General features: G+C 36.4%; 1 protein-coding gene across 1 annotated transcript; it reads left to right on the top strand.

The window, feature by feature from the left end:
* Positions 1–348: 348 nt before the first annotated feature.
* On the top strand, positions 349–24,268 carry LOC139901652 (uncharacterized). Its single transcript, XM_071884342.1, has 3 exons — positions 349–1,328; positions 23,328–23,394; positions 23,486–24,268. Exons 1-3 carry the CDS (start codon positions 349–351, stop codon positions 24,266–24,268), a joined length of 1,830 nt encoding a protein of 609 aa, XP_071740443.1.
* The last annotated feature ends 652 nt before the right edge of the window (positions 24,269–24,920 follow it).

Raw genomic sequence — 24,920 nt, 5'->3', positions numbered from 1 at the left:
AACAACCACAACCGCCAGAAGTACACAACACACCAGACCCTCTCAGAAATTTTTTGCACGATATTCAGGGGGAAGAACCCCCTAGTGTTGATCCGGAGGAAGGACCGGATGACGATAAGACTATGAATGACACGACCGCTACTGATCTGGAGGATTTAATTGATGCCACCCAAACCGAGCTATATGCTGGTAGCAAGATGTCCTCGTTCGAGTTTTTAGCCAAGTTAACACACATTAAGGTCTTGAATAAATGGACAAATACTTCATTTGACCAATTGTTAGAATTACTCAAACAATCACATCCTGAAGATAACACAATTCCCATCATATTACGAAACTAAGAAGTGGATGAAAAAGATCGGTTTAGGGTATGAAGCGATACATGCTTGTAAGAATGATTGTTGTTTGTTTTATAAGGAATACCAAGATTTAGAAAATTGTCCAATATGTAAGGAGAGTAGATGCAAAGCTGAACGCACAACGGGGAAGAAAGTTCCTAATAAAGTTTTGCGTTATTTTCCTATAACTCCACGACTAAAACATTTGTACAGTTCCAGATACACTGCAAAGGATATGACATGGCATACTACTGGACGGTGCACGGAAGAGGGTAAGATGCGTCATCAGGTAGATGGTCGAGCGTGGAAAGAAATTGACAAAAGATATCCGGATTTTGCACGTGAACCCAGAAACGTTCGACTAGGGTTGGCTGCTGATGGTTTTAATCCACACGGCAACTTGTCTACTGCTTACAGCATGTGGCCAGTAATATTGACAGTGTACAATACGACGTCGTGGATATGTATGAAAGAAAGTTCTTTCATGTTGACTTTGTTAATTCCTGGTCCAAAATCACCAGGAAAAGATATTGATGTTTACTTGAGGCCTTTAGTTGATGAATTGAAGAGTTTATGGTTCGTAGGAGTTATTACGAGAAACTCAGTTACAAACACATATTTTCAAATGAAAGCAATGCTTATTTGGACCATAAACGATTATCCTGCACGTAGTAGTTTGTCTGGTTGGAGTGGCCAAGGTTATAAAGCATGCCCTACATGTAACGAGGACACTCCTTCAATGCGTGTTCAAAACAAAATTTCTTATTTCGGCGCTAGACAGAACCTAGAAATGGATCACCCTTACAGAGAAAACACTCAATTCAATGGTAAGGTTGATCATACCCCTAAACCTAGAAAGTTCAACTGGAAAATGATTGAAAGCCAACTTAAAGATATACTGCCAGTTGGTAATCCCGGGAAAAATCATAAGAATACTGGTGAAAAAAAAAATATCCCTCTAATTATAAGTCTCCTCACAACTGGACTAAAGTTTCCATTTTTCGAGAACTTGAATATTGGAAACATCTTTGTAACACCGGCCATTTTTTTTTAAAACACAGCGGAAGACTTTAATAATAAACACAATATAAGTCACGACATTACTTTAAACCGTATAATTAAGTTTAAACTTACACAACAGTGTTACGTTATTACAAAACATTATTTAAACAAAAGTTCACATCAGAGTAGGGTTGTCAAACATGTCTTCTGCATCCATACCCATCACGACTAGCAGTACCTAAACCTGCAAAGGGGGAAACATGTGGGGGATTAGCGTACCGCTAAGTGAATGGAATCTATCTAACAGATATAGCTTAAGCCACACACAAGCTATATACTAACAACAACACTTGCTAACTACCAACTAGCATACAATCAGACAATACGAGGATCGGCGGCTTGTACGAGCACACGACTCTCAGCTGATCGGGCCTGAGTCTACCGATAGTCCCTGCTAATCAATTCACATTATAGTTATCCAGATGCAGGGGATGCATCGTTCACACTATACTCCACAATCAGTAGCCTATGGACCCAACCTCCCCTAGGCACGGTTGACCTCATACGGACTCTAACCTCTCCTAGGCACGGTCTTGAGTCTCCAGTCTCCCTAGGCCTGACTGGTGCCATTCACACAGTGTACACATAATTCACATACAACATCAGGCAAACGATATTATTCCATCATAGCAATTCCTACACTATGCATGGTAAAAGAGTCAACCCCAGTAGCATGATATGCTACTTAAACTCTATCTGTAGATAGACCCACTCACCAATTACCAGCAACTGGTCAGTTATTATTTCTGAGCTTCCTCCTTGTCCTTATCTCATGAGAACAGCAAAAACCAAGTTAGAATAGTGTTCCTATCAAGATTAGACACACTGATAGCGAATTATAGCAAATTAGTAAAAAAATGCGTCCGCTAAAATTTTCATGCTTAACACTTTATGCACTTTCAAAATTTACATCCTGAACACCAAAATACAAACGGGCAGCATAACGGCTAGAAAAAGGCACTTTGGTAAAATATTCTGCCCTGGACACACAGTCGGTCAACTGACACTGACAGTCGGTCGACTGTCGACACAACCGGTTTACTGACCTTACCAGTCGGTCGATTCACTTGGTATTACATCAATCGGCCGAGGGTAAATCTCAGTCGGTCGGTTCACTCAACAATCGGTCGGTTCACCCTCAGTCGGTCGACTGTCGACCGATAGTCGGCCGACTGTGTTCATCTTCCTCAGAAACTGAACAAAGGCTACGGGCTTCACGATGAAATCCTCAAATCTCGATCTAGAGCTCGTTTTAAACACCAAAATCGACCACAACTTGTTCACTGCTTGTTATAGACTCAAAACCCACAACAATTTGACCATAACAACACTTAAATCACTTATTTTGACCCAAATTCAAGATTTTAACAAAACTCACACAAAACCATGAATTTAACAACGAATTAAACACAAAAACACATGTTACTTACCTTGATAGACTCAGTAAACGATAACAAACACGATTCTAACACCAATTTGAGCTCAAGATCAATGTTTAAGGATTAGGGTTTGGTTAGGCGGGAGGGATGAAGGTACGGTGTTTTAGTGAATTTTCTAGAAATGGGAAGAAAAAGAAGTACACTAGTCACTTAATTGGGTTTAATTCCCACACTGTGCAACACACGGGTATTTACCAGTTATCTGATATCTTTCGCACAAGATTAGGTAACCCAAACGAGGTCCAATTGAAATAAACAAACCTGTTCTGGGACCCTTGTCATAAACTGGTCACAACACAATTGTATTAAAACACTAATAAAATAATTAAAAATAAAAAGCACTTAAGACTAAGCACAAACCCTAAGGGCAATTAGCCCGGGTTTCAGTCTGTTACAAATCCACCCCATTAAGGAGATTCCGTCCTCGGAATCTGGTCTTGGTCAAACAAATGAGAGTAGCGGTTTCTCATCAACTCTTCCGTTTCCCACGTAAGATTAGAACCCAAACTATGTTTCCACTCGATCAATATCATCGGTATCTCTTTATTTCTCAACTTAGTCACTTTTCGGTCAACTACATGGACGGGCTCTTCCACCAAATTCTTATTCAAATCGACCCTTAAATCTTCTAAAGGAAGGAGTTGCGTTTCATCATTGACTTTACACTTACGAAGATAACACACGTTAAATGTATTATGAATACCGGCTAACTCTGGCGGAAGATCTAACACCACAGTTTGATCATTCAACACTTCACTGATCTGAAATGGACCAATAAATCTTGGTGCTAACTTACCACGTTTACCGAATCTGATAACCCCTTTCCACGGCGAAACTTTTAGATACACTCGTTCACCCACATTAAAGGTTACCGGACGTCTACGCGGATCAGCATACATTTTCTGCCTATCTCTAGCGGCTTTCAACTTTTCTCTCGCAATTGCTACTTTTTCAGTTGTCATTTGAACAATTTCGGGACCTGCAAACTGTTTCTCCCCCGCTTCTAACCAACAAGTCGGAGTTTTGCAACGAAGACCGTACAACGTTTCATAGGGCGGCATCCCTATACTCAAATGATATGAATTATTATACGTGAATTCGACCAACGGCAAATGCGTATCCCACGAACCACCGTATTCTAATACACAAGCCCTTAACATATCCTCCAAAGTCTGTATCGTTCTTTCACTCTGACCGTCTGTCTGAGGATGATAAGATGTACTTAAATGCACACGTGTACCCAGATTCTGTTGAAGACTATTCCAAAAGTTTGACACAAATCTGGAATCTCTGTCTGAAACGATCGATAATGGCACACCATGTCGACTAACTATTTCTTTCACATACAAATCGGCTAACTCACTTAACGAAGCTATCTCACGAGTAGCAAGAAAATGAGCACTTTTAGTTAGACGATCCACTATTACCCAAATCATATCGTGTCGTTTCTGAGTTCTTGGTAGTTTGGTCACAAAATCCATCGTTATATGTTCCCATTTCCACTCTGGAATCTGTAACTGACGTAATGAACCATAAGGTTTCTGATGTTCTGCCTTCACTTGAGCACAAATATGACACTTTTAGACATATTGAGCGATATCTGTTTTCATTGTTGGCCACCAATACACTGTTTTCAAATCATGATACATCTTATTACTACCCGGATGTACTGTCAAGCTGGATTTGTGAGCTTCTGTCATAATAAAATCCCTCAAATCTCCAAGCTTAGGAACCCAAACACGATTGTTTAAGGTCTTAAGTCCACGTGAGTCATCAATTAAGTCCATTTTTCGTTTGGTCATTTGTTCAGATTTAATATGTTCATCCTCCAAAGCACAGGCCTGAACGGTTCTTAAGTTGTTAATCAAATCTGAAGTTATATTCAAACGAAGGAATTTCACATTTTCACTTGACCTTTTATGACTTAGCGCATCTGCAACTACATTTGCCTTACCCGGATGGTATTTAATTTCACAATCATAATCTTTGATCAACTCCTACCACCGTCTTTGTCGCATATTCAATTCTTTCTATGAGAAGATATACTGCAAACTCTTGTGATCTGTACAAATAACACAATGGGTTCCATACAAATAGTGTCTCCAAAGTTTCAAAGAAAACACTACTGCAGCCATTTCAAGATCATGCACTGGATAATTCTTCTCATGAACTTTCAACTGTCGCGAGGCATAAGCGATTACTTTACCTTTTTGCATTAATACACAACCCAACCCAGCATATGACGCATCACAGTATACCACAAAGTCGTCTGAACCCTCTAGTAAAGCTAACACTGGTGCCTGACAGAGTTGCTGTTTCAAAATCTAAAAAGCCTTCTCCTGTTCATCAGTCCATCGAAAGGCTACATCTTTACGAGTCAACTTAGTCAACGGACCCGCTATTTTAGAAAAATCTTTGATAAACCTGCGATATAAACCAGCCAATCCCAGAAAACTCTTAATCTCAGTCGGAGTCTTCGGAGAATTCCAATTCATTACCGCTTCTATCTTTATAGGATCAACTTTCATACCTTCGGCACAAATTACATGACCCAAAAATTGCACTTCACGTAACCAAAATTCACACTTTGAAAATTTTGCAAATAGTTGCTCATGTTTCAACAAGTTCAAAACCTGTCTCAGGTGTTCAGCATGTTCACTCTCTGTCTTTGAATACACTAGTATATCATCTATGAACACAATCACAAACTTATCAAAGAACGGACGACACACTCTATTCATTAAATCCATGAAGACTGCTGGCGCATTCGTCAACCCAAACGGCATGACAAGAAATTCATAATGACCATACCTAGTTCCGAATGCTGTTTTCAGTATATCTGATTCAGCAACACGAACCTGATGATACCCGGATCGTAAATCTATCTTGGAAAAGAATGAAGCACCCTGTAACTGATCGAACAAATCGTCTATTCGAGGTAATGGATACTTATTTTTCACCGTTCTTTTGTTCAATTCACGATAATCAATACACATACGCATTGACCCATCTTTCTTTTTAACAAACAATACCGGAGCACCCCACGGTGAAGAACTCGATCGAATAAACCCACGATCTAATAACTCTTGAATCTGTGACATCATTTCATGGATTTCAGACAGTGCTAATCGGTATGGAGCTTTTGCAACTGGAGTTGTTCCAGAAATCAACTCAATCTTATATTCGACTTCCCTTACCGGTGGCAGACCTGGTAACTCATCTGGGAACACTTCGGAAATTCTGATACTACTGGAATATCGGCCACTGTTCTCTTTTCTTTCTTCGCATCAATCACATAAGAAAGAAACGAATCACAACCCTTTGCCATCGACTTTTTCGCTTTCATCATGGTTATCAACGGAAAATTATACCCGCCTCGCTCCCCTCGGGCCACTACACGGGTTCCATCAGTCGAACGAAAGGTAATCATTTTCCTATCGCACTTAATATTAGCCCTAAGCGAGCTCAGCCAATCCATTCCTAATACTACATCAAAGCTAGGAATAGGTAACACTAAACAAGTCACCGGGAAAGACTTTCCTTCGATCTCTATACAAACCTCAGACACATATGTTATGACGGGTGTGATCTTACCATCAGCTACTTCTACACTAACCGGCTTGGGTAACACAGTAATTGGTAATTTCGACTTAGCACAGAAATCTAGGGACATAAAACATCTATTGGCACCACAATCAAACAATACGCGAGCAGGTATTGAGTTGATTAGAAACATACCGGTGATCACTTCGTCGGTTACCACAGCATTTTCAACCGACATCTGAAAATCTCTAGCCTCTGCTGTTGGAGGGTTCTTCCTCTTCTGCCCACTCGAGGCAGTTGACCGTACGGCTGATTGAAACAACCCAACCCGTACTCCGTATGATATTTTTTTTTAAATTGATACACATTTACGTGCCAATTAAATATGTAAGCCATTCCACACACTTCATTAAAAACATACTACGAGTTTAATGTTTACAAAAAGGCGCAAAGGCCATTAACGAATATGATACAAGTTTGACCAACTACAATGATAGTTTATAATCCAAACGACCCCTTGAGCATGGTTTAGGAATAAACTACCCAAAACGTAGGTCAACTTCCAAAAGCTTCATCGTATCATCAACAAGGACACCTAGTACCCAATAACCCCCTTGCCCTTGTCCACACCTGCATCTAAAAAGATAAACAACGAGAGGGGTAAGCTAATGCTTAGTGAGTGCAACAATTATACGTTTACATATACAACCTACTTACTTGCAATCACTTACGCATTTACCGCATACATGCTAGCATTATAAGTATTCATACCATCACAAGTATAACACTAAACCTTCCACCATACGAGCTAGCATAACAATAGCATATAGTTTAAACAATATAATATGCTACAATCCACACACACAACATGGTTAACCAAACGATCGAGGGAACGGTGTTTAGAAACCGTCGGAGTTCATAACAACCATTAGTGCACTTAACACTTCGTACACTAACCCCACGGGTGGCATCTTAACACGTCGATACTTCACCCCGGGTGGTGCCTTAACACTTCGGCACTTCACCCCGAGTGGTGTCTTAGCACATCGACACTTCACTCGTTACATCTCTCGGAGTGGCATTTAACACATCGATACTTCACTCCCGAGTGGTGTCTTAACACATTGACACTTCACTCGCCACGTGAGGAGTGGTGTCTTAACACGTCGACACTTCACAACTCAACTACATAAATAAATACATCATATATGCACGCATATAATTATTCCACTCACCTTAGCACTTCGGTGGTGATTATGCACTTCCGAGCTTCAAAGCAAAGTACCTAATACATTAAGTACACATTCAATTACACAACTAGTGGAATTAACCACATTACACCTACTTGAGCATTTAATGACCCAATTCGCATTAAATGACTCAAACACACCACAACCGCCCTTAAATAGCCAAGACTCGACTTTAGTCACTTACAGCTAGTGAATTAAAGTCTACTAACTTCAACTAACACCAACTTAGGGTAATTTATACCCATTTCGCCCAAACTAGGTCAACTAGCCCATTTTGGATCCATTTAACACTTTCACTACCAAACTTGTCAAACATGACCCAATTAACATCTCTTTCAACTTTAACAAGTGTGTTAGTGATTAAAAAAATGCCATTTAACATTTATAACCCCAAATCATAAGACCAAACCCTAGGTTATGGCCATTTGGGCTTACTTTCACCAATCAAACCCAAAACCCACCCATCAAATCCTCAAATGGGTCATACAAGACCTTCATTAGCAAAACCCTAGCTTAGAACCAATTAAAACTCAAAACTTAGAGTTAGAACTTACCGAGTCTATCAACGTGTAGCTAGAGACACAAGGAACAACTTTAATTCTTGCTCTAAAGATCAACCCTCAATCCTTCACTCACAAATCTCACTTTCAATCTAAATGGGTGTTGAGTTTTTTGGGAGAGAAAATGAAAGAAAAGATAAAAGAAATTAAATGAAATGGGTGTGTGGTTGAGATTTAATGCTCCCACCAGATTTATACACCAAATTACCAATTTTCCCCTTGAGTTCATTTAATTTGAGCTAGAACCATATTCTGTCCAGCAGGACTGCCGCGGCGCAGCCAATTCGTCGCGGCGCGACGTAACAAAGGAAAATCGACCCTTCTTAAGTCCCTTTCTGATCCTGGTTTGCTCTATATGTCGCGTCGCGGCCCAGATTTTCGCGGCGTGACATTTGCCTTTGCCTGAACACTTCGACAACACTTAAGCCAAAGATCATTTTACACGACTTACAATTCGTTCATGCTTCCGATATATGTCTAAACATAGTATCTAAGCTTCACAAGACTTAACGCTAACCAAAACTCATATACAAACTTATATACGCACACATTAACAAGTACACACACACACACACACACACACACACATATATATATATATATATATATATATATATATATATATATATATATATATATATATATATATATATATATATATATATATATATACACAATTACGCCTAAATGACGAGTTACAAATGTACAAACGATTAAGTATGTACCTTTCGATACGTACGGGAAAAACGGGATGTTACAACTCTCCCCCACTTGAATCGGAGCGCGTCCTCGCGATCCAAGCCGCATGACAAGCCGGAAGATAAACCAAAACAAACTCTTCGGATTCCCATGTAAACTCGGAACCCCTTCGATGTCGCCATTGCACCTTGAAAGTTCTAACTTCCTTGTTCCGCAACATCTTAACCTTCTTATCAAGGATTGCAACCGGTTCTTCCGCATACTCTAGCTTGTTATTCAACGTAATTTCATCTAAAGGCACCCAAGTCGAGTCATCCGCAAGACACTTACGAAGATGGGAAACATGAAATGTGTTATGGATTCCCGCAAGTTCTTCGGGTAACTCTAGCCGATAAGCAACCTCACCAACACGTGCCAAAACCTTGAAAGGACCAATAAACCGAGGAGCTAACTTTCCTCTCTTTCGAAACCGAATAACACCCTTCCATGGAGAAACCTTAAGCATTGAAATGTCCCGTTCTTATTGATTAAAAACGTTCCATATTAATTGATTTCGTTGCGAGGTTTTGACCTCTATATGAGACGTTTTTCAAAGACTGCATTCATTTTAAAACAAACCATAACTTTTATTTCATCAATAAAGGTTTAAAAAGCTTTACGTAGATTATCAAATAATGATAATCTAAAATATCCTGTTTACACAAGACCATTACATAATGGTTTACAATACAAATATGTTACAACAAAATAAGTTTCTTGAATGCAGTTTTTACAAAATATCATACAAGCATGGACTCCAAATCTCATCCTTATTTAAGTATGCGACAGCGGAAGCTCTTAATAATCACCTGAGAATAAACATGCTTAAAACGTCAACAAAAATGTTGGTGAGTTATAGGTTTAACCTATATATATCAAATCATAATAATAGACCACAAGATTTCATATTTCAATACACATCCCATACATAGAGATAAAAATCATTCATATGGTGAACACCTGGTAATCGACATTAACAAGATGCATACATAAGAATATCCCCATCATTCCGGGACACCCTTCGGATATGATATAAATTTCGAAGTACTAAAGAATCCGGTACTTTGGATGGGGTTTGTTAGGCCCGATAGATCTATCTTTAGGATTCGCGTCAATTAGGGTGTCTGTTCCCTAATTCTTAGATTACCAGACTTAATAAAAAGGGGCATATTCGATTTCGATAATTCAACCATAGAATGTAGTTTCACGTACTTGTGTCTATTTTGTAAATCATTTATAAAACCTGCATGTATTCTCATCCCAAAAATATTAGATTTTAAAAGTGAGACTATAACTCACTTTCACAGATTTTTACTTCGTCGGGAAGTAAGACTTGGCCACTGGTTGATTCACGAACCTATAACAATATATACATATATATCAAAGTATGTTCAAAATATATTTACAACACTTTTAATATATTTTGATGTTTTAAGTTTATTAACTCAGCTGTCCTCGTTAGTAACCTACAACTAGTTGTCCACAGTTAGATGTACAGAAATAAATGATAAATATTATCTTGAATCAATCCACGACCCAGTGTATATGTATCTCAGTATTGATCACAACTCAAACTATATATATTTTGGAATTAACCTCAACCCTGTATAGCTAACTCCAACATTCACATATAGAGTGTCTATGGTTGTTCCGAAATATATATAGATGTGTCGACATGATAGGTCGAAACATTGTATACGTGTCTATGGTATCTCAAGATTACATAATATACAATACAAGTTGATTAAGTTATGGTTGGAATAGATTTGTTACCAATTTTCACGTAGCTAAAATGAGAAAAATTATCCAATCTTGTTTTACCCATAACTTCTACATTTTAAATCCGTTTTGAGTGAATAAAATTGCTATGGTTTCATATTGAACTCTATTTTATGAATCTAAACAGAAAAAGTATAGGTTTATAGTCGGAAAAATAAGTTACAAGTCGTTTTTGTAAAGGTAGTCATTTCAGTCGAAAGAACGACGTCTAGATGACCATTTTAGAAAACATACTTCCACTTTGAGTTTAACCATAATTTTTGGATATAGTTTCATGTTCATAATAAAAATCATTTTCTCAGAATAACAAATTTTAAATCAAAGTTTATCATAGTTTTTAATTAACTAACCCAAAACAGCCCGCGGTGTTACTACGACGGCGTAAATCCGGTTTTACGGTGTTTTTCGTGTTTCCAGGTTTTAAATCATTAAGTTAGCATATCATATAGATATAGAACATGTGTTTAGTTGATTTTAAAAGTCAAGTTAGAAGGATTAACTTTTGTTTGCGAACAAGTTTAGAATTAACTAAACTATGTTCTAGTGATTATAAGTTTAAACCTTCGAATAAGATAGCTTTATATGTATGAATCGAATGATGTTATGAACATCATTACTACCTTAAGTTCCTTGGATAAACCTACTGGAAAAGAGAAAAATGGATCTAGCTTCAACGGATCCTTGGATGGCTCGAAGTTCTTGAAGCAGAATCATGACACGAAAACAAGTTCAAGTAAGATCATCACTTGAAATAAGATTGTTATAGTTATAGAAATTGAACTAAAGTTTGAATATGATTATTACCTTGTATTAGAATGATAACCTACTGTAATAACAAAGATTTCTTGAGGTTGGATGATCACCTTACAAGATTGGAAGTGAGCTAGCAAACTTGAAAGTATTCTTGATTTTATGTAACTAGAACTTGTAGAATTTATGAAGAACACTTAGAACTTGAAGATAGAACTTGAGAGAGATCAATTAGATGAAGAAAATTGAAGAATGAAAGTGTTTGTAGGTGTTTTTGGTCGTTGGTGTATGGATTAGATATAAAGGATATGTAATTTTGTTTTCATGTAAATAAGTCATGAATGATTACTCATATTTTTGTAATTTTATGAGATATTTCATGCTAGTTGCCAAATGATGGTTCCCACATGTGTTAGGTGACTCACATGGGCTGCTAAGAGCTGATCATTGGAGTGTATATACCAATAGTACATACATCTAAAAGCTGTGTATTGTACGAGTACGAATACGGGTGCATACGAGTAGAATTGTTGATGAAACTGAACGAGGATGTAATTGTAAGCATTTTTGTTAAGTAGAAGTATTTTGATAAGTGTATTGAAGTCTTTCAAAAGTGTATAAATACATATTAAAACACTACATGTATATACATTTTAACTGAGTCGTTAAGTCATCGTTAGTCGTTACATGTAAGTGTTGTTTTGAAACCTTTAGTTTAACGATCTTGTTAAATGTTGTTAACCCAATGTTTATAATATCAAATGAGATTTTAAATTATTATATTATCATGATATTATCTTGTATGAATATCTCTTAATATGATATATATACATTAAATGTCTTTACAACGATAATCGTTACATATATGTCTCGTTTAAAAATCATTAAGTTAGTAGTCTTGTTTTTACATATGTAGTTCATTGTTAATATACTTAATGATATGTTTACTTATCATAGTATCATGTTAACTATATATATATATATCCATATATATGTCATCATATAGTTTTTACAAGTTTTAACGTTCGTGAATCACCGGTCAACTTGGGTGGTCAATTGTCTATATGAAACATATTTCAATTAATCAAGTCTTAACAAGTTTGATTGCTTAACATGTTGGAAACATTTAATCATGTAAATATCAATCTCAATTAATATATATAAACATGGAAAAGTTCGGGTCACTACAGTACCTACCCGTTAAATAAATTTCGTCCCGAAATTTTAAGCTGTTGAAGGTGTTGACGAATCTTCTGGAAATAGATGCGGGTATTTCTTCTTCATCTGATCTTCATGCTCCCAGGTGAACTCGGGTCCTCTACGAGCATTCCATCGAACCTTAACAATTGGTATCTTGTTTTGCTTAAGTCTTTTAACCTCACGATCCATTATTTCGACGGGTTCTTCGATGAATTGGAGATTTTCGTTGATTTGGATTTCATCTAACGGAATAGTGAGATCTTCTTTAGCAAAACATTTCTTCAAATTCGAGACGTGGAAAGTGTTATGTACAGCCGCGAGTTGTTGAGGTAACTCAAGTCGGTAAGCTACTGGTCTGACACGATCAATAATCTTGAATGGTCCAATATACCTTGGATTTAATTTCCCTCGTTTACCAAATCGAACAACGCCTTTCCAAGGTGCAACTTTAAGCATGACCATCTCTCCAATTTCAAATTCTATATCTTTTCTTTTAATGTCAGCGTAGCTCTTTTGTCGACTTTGGGCGGTTTTCAACCGTTGTTGAATTTGGATGATCTTCTCGGTAGTTTCTTGTATAATCTCCGGACCTGTAATATGTCTATCCCCCACTTCACTCCAACAAATCGGAGACCTGCACTTTCTACCATAAAGTGCTTCAAACGGCGCCCTCTCAATGCTTGAATGGTAGCTGTTATTGTAGGAAAATTCTGCTAACGGTAGATATCGATCCCAACTGTTTCCGAAATCAATAACACATGCTCGTAGCATGTCTTTAAGCGTTTGTATCGTCCTTTCACTCTGCCCATCAGTTTGTGGATGATAGGCAGTACTCATGTCTAGACGAGTTCCTAATGCTTGCTGTAATGTCTGCCAGAATCTTGAAATAAATCTGCCATCCCTATCAGAGATAATAGAGATTGGTATTCCATATCTGGAGACGACTTCCTTCAAATACAGTCGTGCTAACTTCTCCATCTTGTCATCTTCTCTTATTGGTAGGAAGTGTGCTGATTTGGTGAGACGATCAACTATTACCCAAATAGTATCAAAACCACTTGCAGTCCTTGGCAATTTAGTGATGAAATCCATGGTAATATTTTCCCATTTCCATTCCGGGATTTTGGGTTGTTGAAGTAGACCTGATGGTTTCTGATGCTTAGCTTTGACCTTAGAACACGTCAAACATTCCCCTACGTATTTAGCAACATCGGCTTTCATACCTGGCCACCAAAAATGTTTCTTGAGATCCTTGTACATCTTCCCCGTTCCAGGATGTATTGAGTATCTGGTTTTATGAGCTTCTCTAAGTACCATTTCTCTCATATCTCCAAATTTTGGTACCCAAATCCTTTCAGCCCTATACCGGGTTCCGTCTTCCCGAATATTAAGATGCTTCTCCGATCCTTTGGGTATTTCATCCTTTAAATTTCCCTCTTTTAAAACTCCTTGTTGCGCCTCCTTTATTTGAGTAGTAAGGTTATTATGAATCATTATATTCATAGATTTTACTCGAATGGGTTCTCTGTCCTTCCTGCTCAAGGCATCGGCTACCACATTTGCCTTCCCCGGGTGGTAACGAATCTCAAAGTCGTAATCATTCAACAATTCAATCCACCTACGCTGCCTCATATTCAGTTGTTTCTGATTAAATATGTGTTGAAGACTTTTGTGGTCGGTATATATAATACTTTTGACCCCATATAAGTAGTGCCTCCAAGTCTTTAATGCAAAAACAATCGCGCCTAATTCCAAATCATGCGTCGTATAATTTTGTTCGTGAATCTTCAATTGTCTAGACGCATAAGCAATCACCTTCGTTCGTTGCATTAATACACAACCGAGACCTTGCTTTGATGCGTCACAATAAATCACAAAATCATCATTCCCTTCAGGCAATGACAATATAGGTGCCGTAGTTAGCTTTTTCTTCAATAACTGAAACGCTTTCTCTTGTTCATCATTCCATTCAAATTTCTTCCCTTTATACGTTAATGCAGTCAAGGGTTTTGCTATTCTGGAAAAGTCTTGGATGAACCTTCTGTAGTAACCAACTAGTCCTAAAAACTGGCGTATGTGTTTCGGAGTTTTCGGGGTTTCCCACTTTTCAACAGTTTCTATCTTTGCCGGATCCACTTTAATGCCTTCTTTGTTCACTATGTGACCGAGGAATTGAACTTCTTCCAACCAAAATGCACACTTTGAAAACTTAGCGTACAATTCTTCCTTCCTCAATACTTCTAACACCTTTCTCAAATGTTCACCGTGTTCTTGGTCATTCTTTGAGTAAATAAGTATGTCATCAATGAAAACAATGACAAACTTGTCAAGGTATGGTCCACACACTCGGTTCATAAGGTCCATGAACACAGCTGGTGCATTAGTTAAACCAAAAAGCATGACCATAAACTCGTAATGACCGTAACGTGTTCTGAAAGCAGTCTTTGGAATATCATCTTCTTTCACCCGCATTTGATGATACCCGGAACGTAAGTCAATCTTTGAATAAACAGACGAGCCTTGTAGTTGATCAAATAAGTCGTCGATTCTCGGTAGTGGGTAGCGGTTCTTGATGGTAAGCTTGTTCAACTCTCGGTAGTCGATACACAACCTAAATGTACCATCTTTCTTCTTGACAAACAAAACAGGAGCTCCCCACGGTGATGTGCTTGGTCGAATGAAACCACGCTCTAAAAGTTCTTGTAATTGGCTTTGCAGTTCTTTCATCTCACTGGGTGTGAGTCTGTAAGGAGCACGAGCTATTGGTGCAGCTCCTGGTACAAGATCTATTTGAAATTCAACGGATCGATGTGGGGGTAATCCCGGTAATTCTTTCGAAAATACATCGGGAAATTCTTTTGCAATGGGAACATCATTGATGCTCTTTTCTTCAGTTTGTACTTTCTCGACATGTGCTAGAACAGCATAGCAACCTTTTCTTATTAGTTTTTGTGCCTTCAAATTACTAATAAGATGTAGCTTCGTGTTGCCCTTTTCTCCGTACACCATTAAGGGTTTTCCTTTTTCTCGTATAATACGAATTGTATTTTTGTAACAAACGATCTCTGCTTTCACATCTTTCAACCAGTCCATACCGATTATCACATCAAAACTCCCTAACTCTACTGGTATCAAATCAATCTTAAATGTTTCGCTAACCAGTTTAATTTCTCGATTCCGACATATATTATCTGCTGAAATTAATTTACCATTTGCTAATTCGAGTAAAAATTTACTATCCAAAGGTGTCAATGGACAACTTAATTTAGCACAAAAATCTCTACTCATATAGCTTCTATCCGCACCCGAATCAAATAAAACGTAAGTAGATTTATTGTCAATAAGAAACGTACCCGTAGCAAGCTTCGGGTCTTCCTGTGCCTCTGCCGCATTAATATTGAAAACTCTTCCGCGGCCTTGTCCATTCGTGTTCTCCTGGTTCGGGCAATTTCTAATAATGTGGCCTGGTTTTCCACATTTATAACAAACTACATTGGCATAACTTGCTCCGACACTACTTGCTCCACCATTACTCGTTCCGACACAATTTGTTCCTTTCGTTCTATTAACCCCTGGTCCGTAGACCTCACACTTCGCCGCGCTATGACCATTTCTTTTACACTTGTTGCAAAATTTGGTGCAGAACCCCGAGTGATACTTTTCACACCTTTGGCATAGCTGCTTCTGATTGTTGTTGTTGTTGCGGTTATTATTGTTGTTGGGATGATTGTTGTAGTTGCTATTGTTGTTGTTGTTGTTGTTGTTGTTGTTGTTGGGCCGTTTGTTGTAGTTGCGATTGATGTTGCGATTGTTGGGATAATTGTTGCGATTATTGTTGTAATTGCTGTTGTTGTTGTATTGGTGATTCTTATCACCGTTTTCCTCCCACTTTCTTTTGACTTGCTTGACATTGGCCTCTTCAGCAGTCTGTTCTTTAATTCTTTCTTCAATCTGGTTCACTAGTTTATGAGCCATTCTACATGCCTGTTGTATGGAGGCGGGCTCGTGTGAACTTATATCTTCTTGGATTCTTTCCGGTAATCCTTTCACAAATGCGTCGATCTTCTCTTCCTCATCTTCGTATGCTCCCGGACACAATAGGCATAATTCTGTGAATCGTCTTTCGTACGTGGTAATATCAAATCCTTTGGTTCGTAACCCTCTAAGTTCTGTCTTGAGCTTATTGACCTCGGTTCTGGGACGGTACTTCTCGTTCATCAAGTGCTTGAATGCTGACCATGGTAGTGCGTACGCATCGTCTTGTCCCACTTGCTCTAGATAGGTATTCCACCATGTTAACGCAGAACCTGTGAAGATATGCGTAGCGTACTTCACTTTGTCCTCTTCAGTACACTTACTTATGGCAAACACCGATTCGACCTTCTCGGTCCACCGTTTCAATCCGATCGGTCCTTCGGTTCCATCAAATTCCAAAGGTTTGCAGGCAGTGAATTCTTTGTAGGTACATCCTACACGATTTCCTGTACTGCTAGATCCAAGGTTATTGTTGGTATGTAGCGCAGCCTGTACTGCAGCTATGTTTGAAGCTAGAAAAGTACGGAATTCCTCTTCATTCATATTCACAGTGTGTCGAGTAGTCGGTGCCATTTCCTTCAAAATAGTCAAATGGAACAAGTTAATCATACAGAATATTAAGAGTAGTTAATAGTATTTCGTAGCATAATATGAACTCATTTATAAAAGCTTTTTCTTCATATTAGCGTTTTATAAGTTTAAATTCGGGTAGTACCTACCCGTTAAGTTCATACTTAGTAGCTAATATACAATTCAACTACTACAATTCTATATGAAAAACTGATTATAATAATATTTCGCGTTCAAACTTTTACACAATATTTTATAAACTTACAATACCGCTTATTTTACATATAGCATGAAATATAGCACACAATAAATTTGATACAAGATGGTTGTGAAGATAATTCTAGTTAGTACACAAGTCGTTCAGCAAAGGCAATAAAGACACGTAATTCATACGTCCAGAAACAAGTCATGCATTCTGGTTTTACTAGGATTACTTCCCATCCTTGTTCTTGTGGAACATAACCGTTATGGCTGTTGATAAGACAGCGTGTTGTAACATCGTCAAAGGGACGAGGGTTACGTAATGTCCAACAGTCCCGTAACAATCTAAAAACCTCATTTCTTACCCCAATTACCGACTCCGTCACTTGTGGGAATGTTTTGTTTAATAGTTGTAGCCCGATGTTCTTGTTCTCACTTTGGTGAGAAGCGAACATTACTAATCCGTAAGCATAACATGCTTCTTTATGTTGCATGTTAGCCGCTTTTTCTAAATCACGAAGTCCAATATTCGAATATATTGAGTCAAAATAATTTCTTAACCAATTGCGTAAAATAGCATTTGGGTTCCCCGCAATATATGCGTCAAAGTAAACACATCGTAACTTATGGATTTCCCAATGTGATATCCCCCATCTTTCGAACGAAAGCCTTTTATAAACCAAGGCATTCTTGGAACGTTCTTCGAATGTCTTACAAACTGATCTCGCCTTAAATAGTTGTGTCGAAGAATTCTGACCGACTCTAGACAAGATTTCATCAATCATGTCTTCGGGTAGGTCTCTTAAAATATTGGGTTGTCTATCCATTTTGTGTTTTTATACTGTAAAATAGACAAGAGTTAGATTCATAAAAAAAATACTTATTAATACAAGCAATTTTTACATATATCATAAAGCATAAGCACACTATATTACATATATTACACCACACGAATACAACTATCTTATTCCGACTCGCTTGTTTCTTCTTTTTCGGTTTTGGTTCGTTTTGCCAAGTTTCTAGGGATATATGATGTTCCCTAATACGAGCCGTCGTTTTCCACATTGGTTTAGAAAAACCTGGTGGTTTAGAGGTTCTCGGGTCATTGTTACAACTTAAGGACTTTGGGGGTTGACGATACATATAAAGTTCATCGGGGTTGGAATTAGATTTCTCTATTTTTATGCCCTTTCCCTTATTATTTTCTTTTGCCTTTTTAAATTCAGTTGGGGTAATTTCTATAACATCATCGGAATTCTCGTCGGAATCTGATTCATCGGAGAATTGGTAATCCTCCCAATATTTTGCTTCCTTGGCGGAAACACCATTGACCATAATTAACCTTGGTCGGTTGATTGAGGATTTTCTTTTACTTAACCGTTTTATTATTTCCCCCACCGGTTCTATTTCTTCATCCGGTTCCGATTCTTCTTCCGGTTCCGACTCTTCTTCCGGTTCCTCTTCGGGAACTTGTGAATCAGTCCACGAATCATTCCAATTTACATTTGACTCTTCATTATTATTAGGTGAGTCAATGGGACTTGTTCTAGAGGTAGACATCTATCACATAATATCAAACGCGTTAAGAGATTAATATATCACATAATATTCACATGTTAAAAATATATAGTTTCCAACAAAATTTGTTAAGCAATCATTTTTCAAGTAAACACGGTCGAAGTCCAGACTCACTAATGCATCCTAACAAACTCGATAAGACACACTAATGCAAAATTCTGGTTCTCTAAGACCAACGCTCGGATACCAACTGAAATGTCCCGTTCTTATTGATTAAAAACGTTCCATATTAATTGATTTCGTTGCGAGGTTTTGACCTCTATATGAGACGTTTTTCAAAGACTGCATTCATTTTAAAACAAACCATAACTTTTATTTCATCAATAAAGGTTTAAAAAGCTTTACGTAGATTATCAAATAATGATAATCTAAAATATCCTGTTTATACACGACCATTACATAATGGTTTACAATACAAATATGTTACAACAAAATAAGTTTCTTGAATGCAGTTTTTACACAATATCATACAAGCATGGACTCCAAATCTCATCCTTATTTAAGTATGCGACAGCGGAAGCTCTTAATAATCACCTGAGAATAAACATGCTTAAAACGTCAACAAAAATGTTGGTGAGTTATAGGTTTAACCTATATATATCAAATCATAATAATAGACCACAAGATTTCATATTTCAATACACATCCCATACATAGAGATAAAAATCATTCATATAGTGAACACCTGGTAACCGACATTAACAAGATGCATATATAAGAATATCCCCATCATTCCGGGACACCCTTCGGATATGATATAAATTTCGAAGTACTAAAGCATCCGGTACTTTGGATGGGGTTTGTTAGGCCCGATAGATCTATCTTTAGGATTCGCGTCAATTAGGGTGTCTGTTCCCTAATTCTTAGATTACCAGACTTAATAAAAAGGGGCATATTCGATTTCGATAATTCAACCATAGAATGTAGTTTCACGTACTTGTGTCTATTTTTGTAAATCATTTATAAAACCTGCATGTATTCTCATCCCAAAAATATTAGATTTTAAAAGTGAGACTATAACTCACTTTCACAGATTTTTACTTCGTCGGGAAGTAAGACTTGGCCACTGGTTGATTCACGAACCTATAACAATATATACATATATATCAAAGTATGTTCAAAATATATTTACAACACTTTTAATATATTTTGATGCTTTAAGTTTATTAAGTCAGCTGTCCTCGTTAGTAACCTACAACTAGTTGTCCACAGTTAGATGTACAGAAATAAATTTATAAATATTATCTTGAATCAATCTACGACCCAGTGTATACGTATCTCAGTATTGATCACAACTCAAACTATATATATTTTGGAATCAACCTCAACCCTGTATAGCTAACTCCAACATTCACATATAGAGTGTCTATGGTTGTTCCGAAATATATATAGATGTGTCGACATGATAGGTCGAAACATTGTATACGTGTCTATGGTATCTTGAGATTACATAATATACAATACAAGTTGATTAAGTTATGGTTGGAATAGATTTGTTACCAATTTTCACGTAGCTAAAATGAGAAAAATTATCCAATCTTGTTTTACCCATAACTTCTTCATTTTAAATCCGTTTTGAGTGAATCAAATTGCTATAGTTTCATATTGAACTCTATTTTATGAATCTAAACAGAAAAAGTATAGGTTTATAGTCAGAAAAATAAGTTACAAGTCGTTTTTGTAAAGGTAGTCATTTCAGTCGAAAGAACGACGTCTAGATGACCATTTTAGAAAACATACTTCCACTTTGAGTTTAACCATAATTTTTGGATATAGTTTCATGTTCATAATAAAAATAATTTTCTCAGAATAACAACTTTTAAATCAAAGTTTATCATAGTTTTTAATTAACTAACCCAAAACAGCCCGCGGTGTTACTACGACATCGTAAATCCGGTTTTACGGTGTTTTTCGTGTTTCCAGGTTTTAAATCATTAAGTTAGCATATCATATAGATATAGAACATGTGTTTAGTTGATTTTAAAAGTCAAGTTAAGAGGATTAACTTTTGTTTGCGAACAAGTTTAGAATTAACTAAACTATGTTCTAGTGATTACAAGTTTAAACCTTCGAATAAGATAGCTTTATATGTATGAATCGAATGATGTTATGAACATCATTACTACCTTAAGTTCCTTGGATAAACCTACCGGAAAAGAGAAAAATGGATCTAGCTTCAACGGATCCTTGGATGGCTCGAAGTTCTTGAAGCAGAATCATGACACAAAAACAAGTTCAAGTAAGATCATCACTTGAAATAAGATTGTTATAGTTATAGAAATTGAACTAAAGTTTGAATATGATTATTACCTTGTATTAGAATGATAACCTACTGTAAGAAACAAAGATTTCTTGAGGTTGGATGATCACCTTACAAGATTGGAAGTGAGCTAGCAAACTTGAAAGTATTCTTGATTTTATGTAACTAGAACTTGTAGAATTTATGAAGAACACTTAGAACTTGAAGATAGAACTTGAGAGAGGTCAATTAGATGAAGAAAATTGAAGAATGAAAGTGTTTGTAGGTGTTTTTGGTCGTTGGTGTATGGATTAGATATAAAGGATATGTAATTTTGTTTTCATGTAAATAAGTCATGAATGATTACTCATATTTTTGTAATTTTATGAGAATTTCATGCTACTTGCCAAATGATGGTTCCCACATGTGTTAGGTGACTCACATGGGCTGCTAAGAGCTGATCATTGGAGTGTATATACCAATAGTACATACATCTAAAAGCTGTGTATTGTACGAGTACGAATACGGGTGCATACAAGTAGAATTGTTGATGAAACTGAACGAGGATGTAATTGTAAGCATTTTTGTTAAGTAGAAGTATTTTGATAAGTGTATTGAAGTCTTTCAAAAGTGTATAAATACATATTAAAACACTACATGTATATACATTTTAACTGAGTCGTTAAGTCATCGTTAGTCGTTACATGTAAGTGTTGTTTTGAAACCTTTAGGTTAACGATCTTGTTAAATGTTGTTAACCCAATGTTTATAATATCAAATGAGATTTTAAATTATTATATTATCATGATATTATCATGTATGAATATCTCTTAATATGATATATATACATTAAATGTCTTTACAACGATAATCGTTACATATATGTCTCGTTTAAAAATCATTAAGTTAGTAGTCTTGTTTTTACATATGTAGTTCATTGTTAATATACTTAATGATATGTTTACTTATCATAGTATCATGTTAACTATATATATATCCATATATATGTCATCATATAGTTTTTACAAGTTTTAACGTTCGTGAATCACCGGTCAACTTGGGTGGTCAATTGTCTATATGAAACATATTTCAATTAATCAAGTCTTAACAAGTTTGATTGCTTAACATGTTGGAAACATTTAATCATGTAAATATCAATCTCAATTAATATATATAAACATGGAAAAGTTCGGGTCACTACAAGCATCACCATGTCACCTTCTTTAAACTCAATCGTTCTCCTACCTTTATCTGCATAAGACTTTTGTCTATCTTGTGCCGCTTTAAGTCGAGCCCGAATCATTTCAATCTTACTATTCATCTCCAAGACCAAATCGGAACTCCCGATTTCCTTTTGTCCCACTTCACCCCAACAAATCAGGGTTCGACACCTACGCCCATAAAGCATCTCATATGGCGGCATCCCGATACTAGTATGATAACTATTATTGTACGAGAATTCCACCAAAGGCAAATGCTCATCCCAACTACCACCGAAATCAATAATGCACGCTCGTAACATATCTTTCAAAGTTTGATTCGTACGTTCGGTTTGACCGTCCGTGTGAGGATGATACGCCGTGCTCATTTTTAATTGAGTACCCATATCTTCTTGAAACTTGTTCCAAAACTGGGACGTAAACGAGTATCTCAATTCGAAATAATAGTTATAGGAACCCCATGTCTCGATATCACCTCCTTGATAAACAACTTGGATAAAGTGTCCGATGATATTGTTTCCCGAATGGGAAGAAACAAAGCACTTTTCGTCAATCGATCAACTATCACCCAAATCGTATCATATTGGGTTCTCGCCGTCCTCGGTAACTTAGTAATGAAGTCCATGGTAATGTTCTCCCATTTCCATTTCGGGACTTCCAAGGGTTGTAACTTACCGTACGGCTTTTGGTGTTCGGCTTTAACTTGCAAACACGTGTCGCATTGTTCAACATACTTAACTATAAGTCATTTATCTATAAAGTATGTTATAATGACTAAACTGTGTAAACGTTGATCATATTAACAATTCTTTTGTACATTTACAGTCAGTTTGAAGCAGAGAATACCGGTGTTGACATGAAAACACATTTTTCTTGTTGGTTGACCAAGAAGGTAAACTCATTGTATATGTACATATACATATATAATTTACATTTGATAACTATTTTTTTTCAAACTTTTAATTTTTATATTTTTATAATAGGTACGTGAACTACGGTTAGTTGACCCGTCGAAGGTTAGCGATGAATTGTTCTCTCTAGCTGAAGGACCGTTGGGTACCTCTAACCATTACAGTGCCTGCAATGTGAACGGTGTCAGGTTTGTGGTTTGCAGTCGTGATGATCGACGCACAACACAAAATAGTGGAATTGCAACACCCGCAGAAAATAAAACTATGTATTATGGCCTGTTGGAAGATATTGTTGAGCTGCATTATGGTGGTGCATATAGTGTCGTGTTATTTAGATGTCAGTGGTTCAAGACTGAGAGCACCCGAAAACAAAAACGTAAAATTAAAGTAAATAACATAACTAGTATTGACACGAAAGATGAGTGGTACAAAGATGATCAATACATTTTGTTAACACAAGCTCAACAAGTCTTTTACATTGACGATCCTTCTAAAAATTATACCTGGAAGGTCGTTCATGAGGTAAATCATCGAAAACTCTGGGACAGAGACATTATCGAAGACACCACACAGCGTGATGTTGTACACGACATCAATTCATCCGAACTTAGTCTTGATGCGAATTTGGATAATATGACTTATACAAGTATGAGTGTACCTGGAGAATCAACATCAATTCATTTTAATCTACCTACAGAAGTAGTTAATGATGATGATGATTTCATTCGTGATCTAGATCCTATTATCCTTCCTCATGATATCAGTGATGATCCGGACGATGTGGTGGCCGACGATGAGCTCGATCCCCAAATTCCTGAAAATGGAGCTTACTCTAGCGATGAAGCAGCTTATTGATATGTAATTGTTGTCTTTATAAAAAAATGCTAGTTGTTGTAATCAAATGATTAATATTTCAATGAATATGTTTATGTATATCTATATATGTATATATAAGTATATGTATATATATATATATGTATATGTATATGTATATCTATATCTATATCTATGTATATCTATGTATATGTATACTTATATCTATATCTATGTATATGTATATCTAGTTGTTAAAAAAAATTATGTGCTGTTATATATATATATATATATATATATATATATATATATATATATATATATATATATATATATATATATATAGTTGCTAAAAAAGAAAAAAAACTGTTGTTGCTGTTTTATAAAAAAAACTGCTGCTGCACTAGCAGTTATATATATATATATATATATATATATATATATATATATATATATATATATATAGTTGCTGAAAAAAATTAAAAAACTGCTGCTGCTATTTAAAAAAACTGTTAAAAAATTGTTGCTGTTATATATATATATATATATATATATATATATATATATATATATATATATATATATATATATATATATATATATATATATATATATGTTCACTTTACTTGTGTTTATTTACTTGTGTTTATGCAGATGTATTTGTTTTGTCTCCTTGTTCTTATGGTCGGTGCGG

Source organism: Rutidosis leptorrhynchoides, chromosome 3 (assembly GCF_046630445.1).
Source record: "Rutidosis leptorrhynchoides isolate AG116_Rl617_1_P2 chromosome 3, CSIRO_AGI_Rlap_v1, whole genome shotgun sequence".
NCBI lineage: Eukaryota > Viridiplantae > Streptophyta > Magnoliopsida > Asterales > Asteraceae > Rutidosis > Rutidosis leptorrhynchoides.
This window is presented reverse-complemented; position numbering and strand designations above follow the sequence as displayed.

Excerpts from the sequence above, each read along its gene's own strand:
- LOC139901652 (XM_071884342.1), top strand. The coding sequence starts at position 349 with ATGAAAAAGATCGGTTTAGGGTATGAAGCGATACATGCTTGTAAGAAT. Across the intron at positions 1,329-23,327 it reads CTCCTCACAACTGGACTAAA|TCAGTTTGAAGCAGAGAATA; the intron begins GTTTCCATTTTT and ends GTACATTTACAG. Across the intron at positions 23,395-23,485 it reads CTTGTTGGTTGACCAAGAAG|GTACGTGAACTACGGTTAGT; the intron begins GTAAACTCATTG and ends TTTTTATAATAG.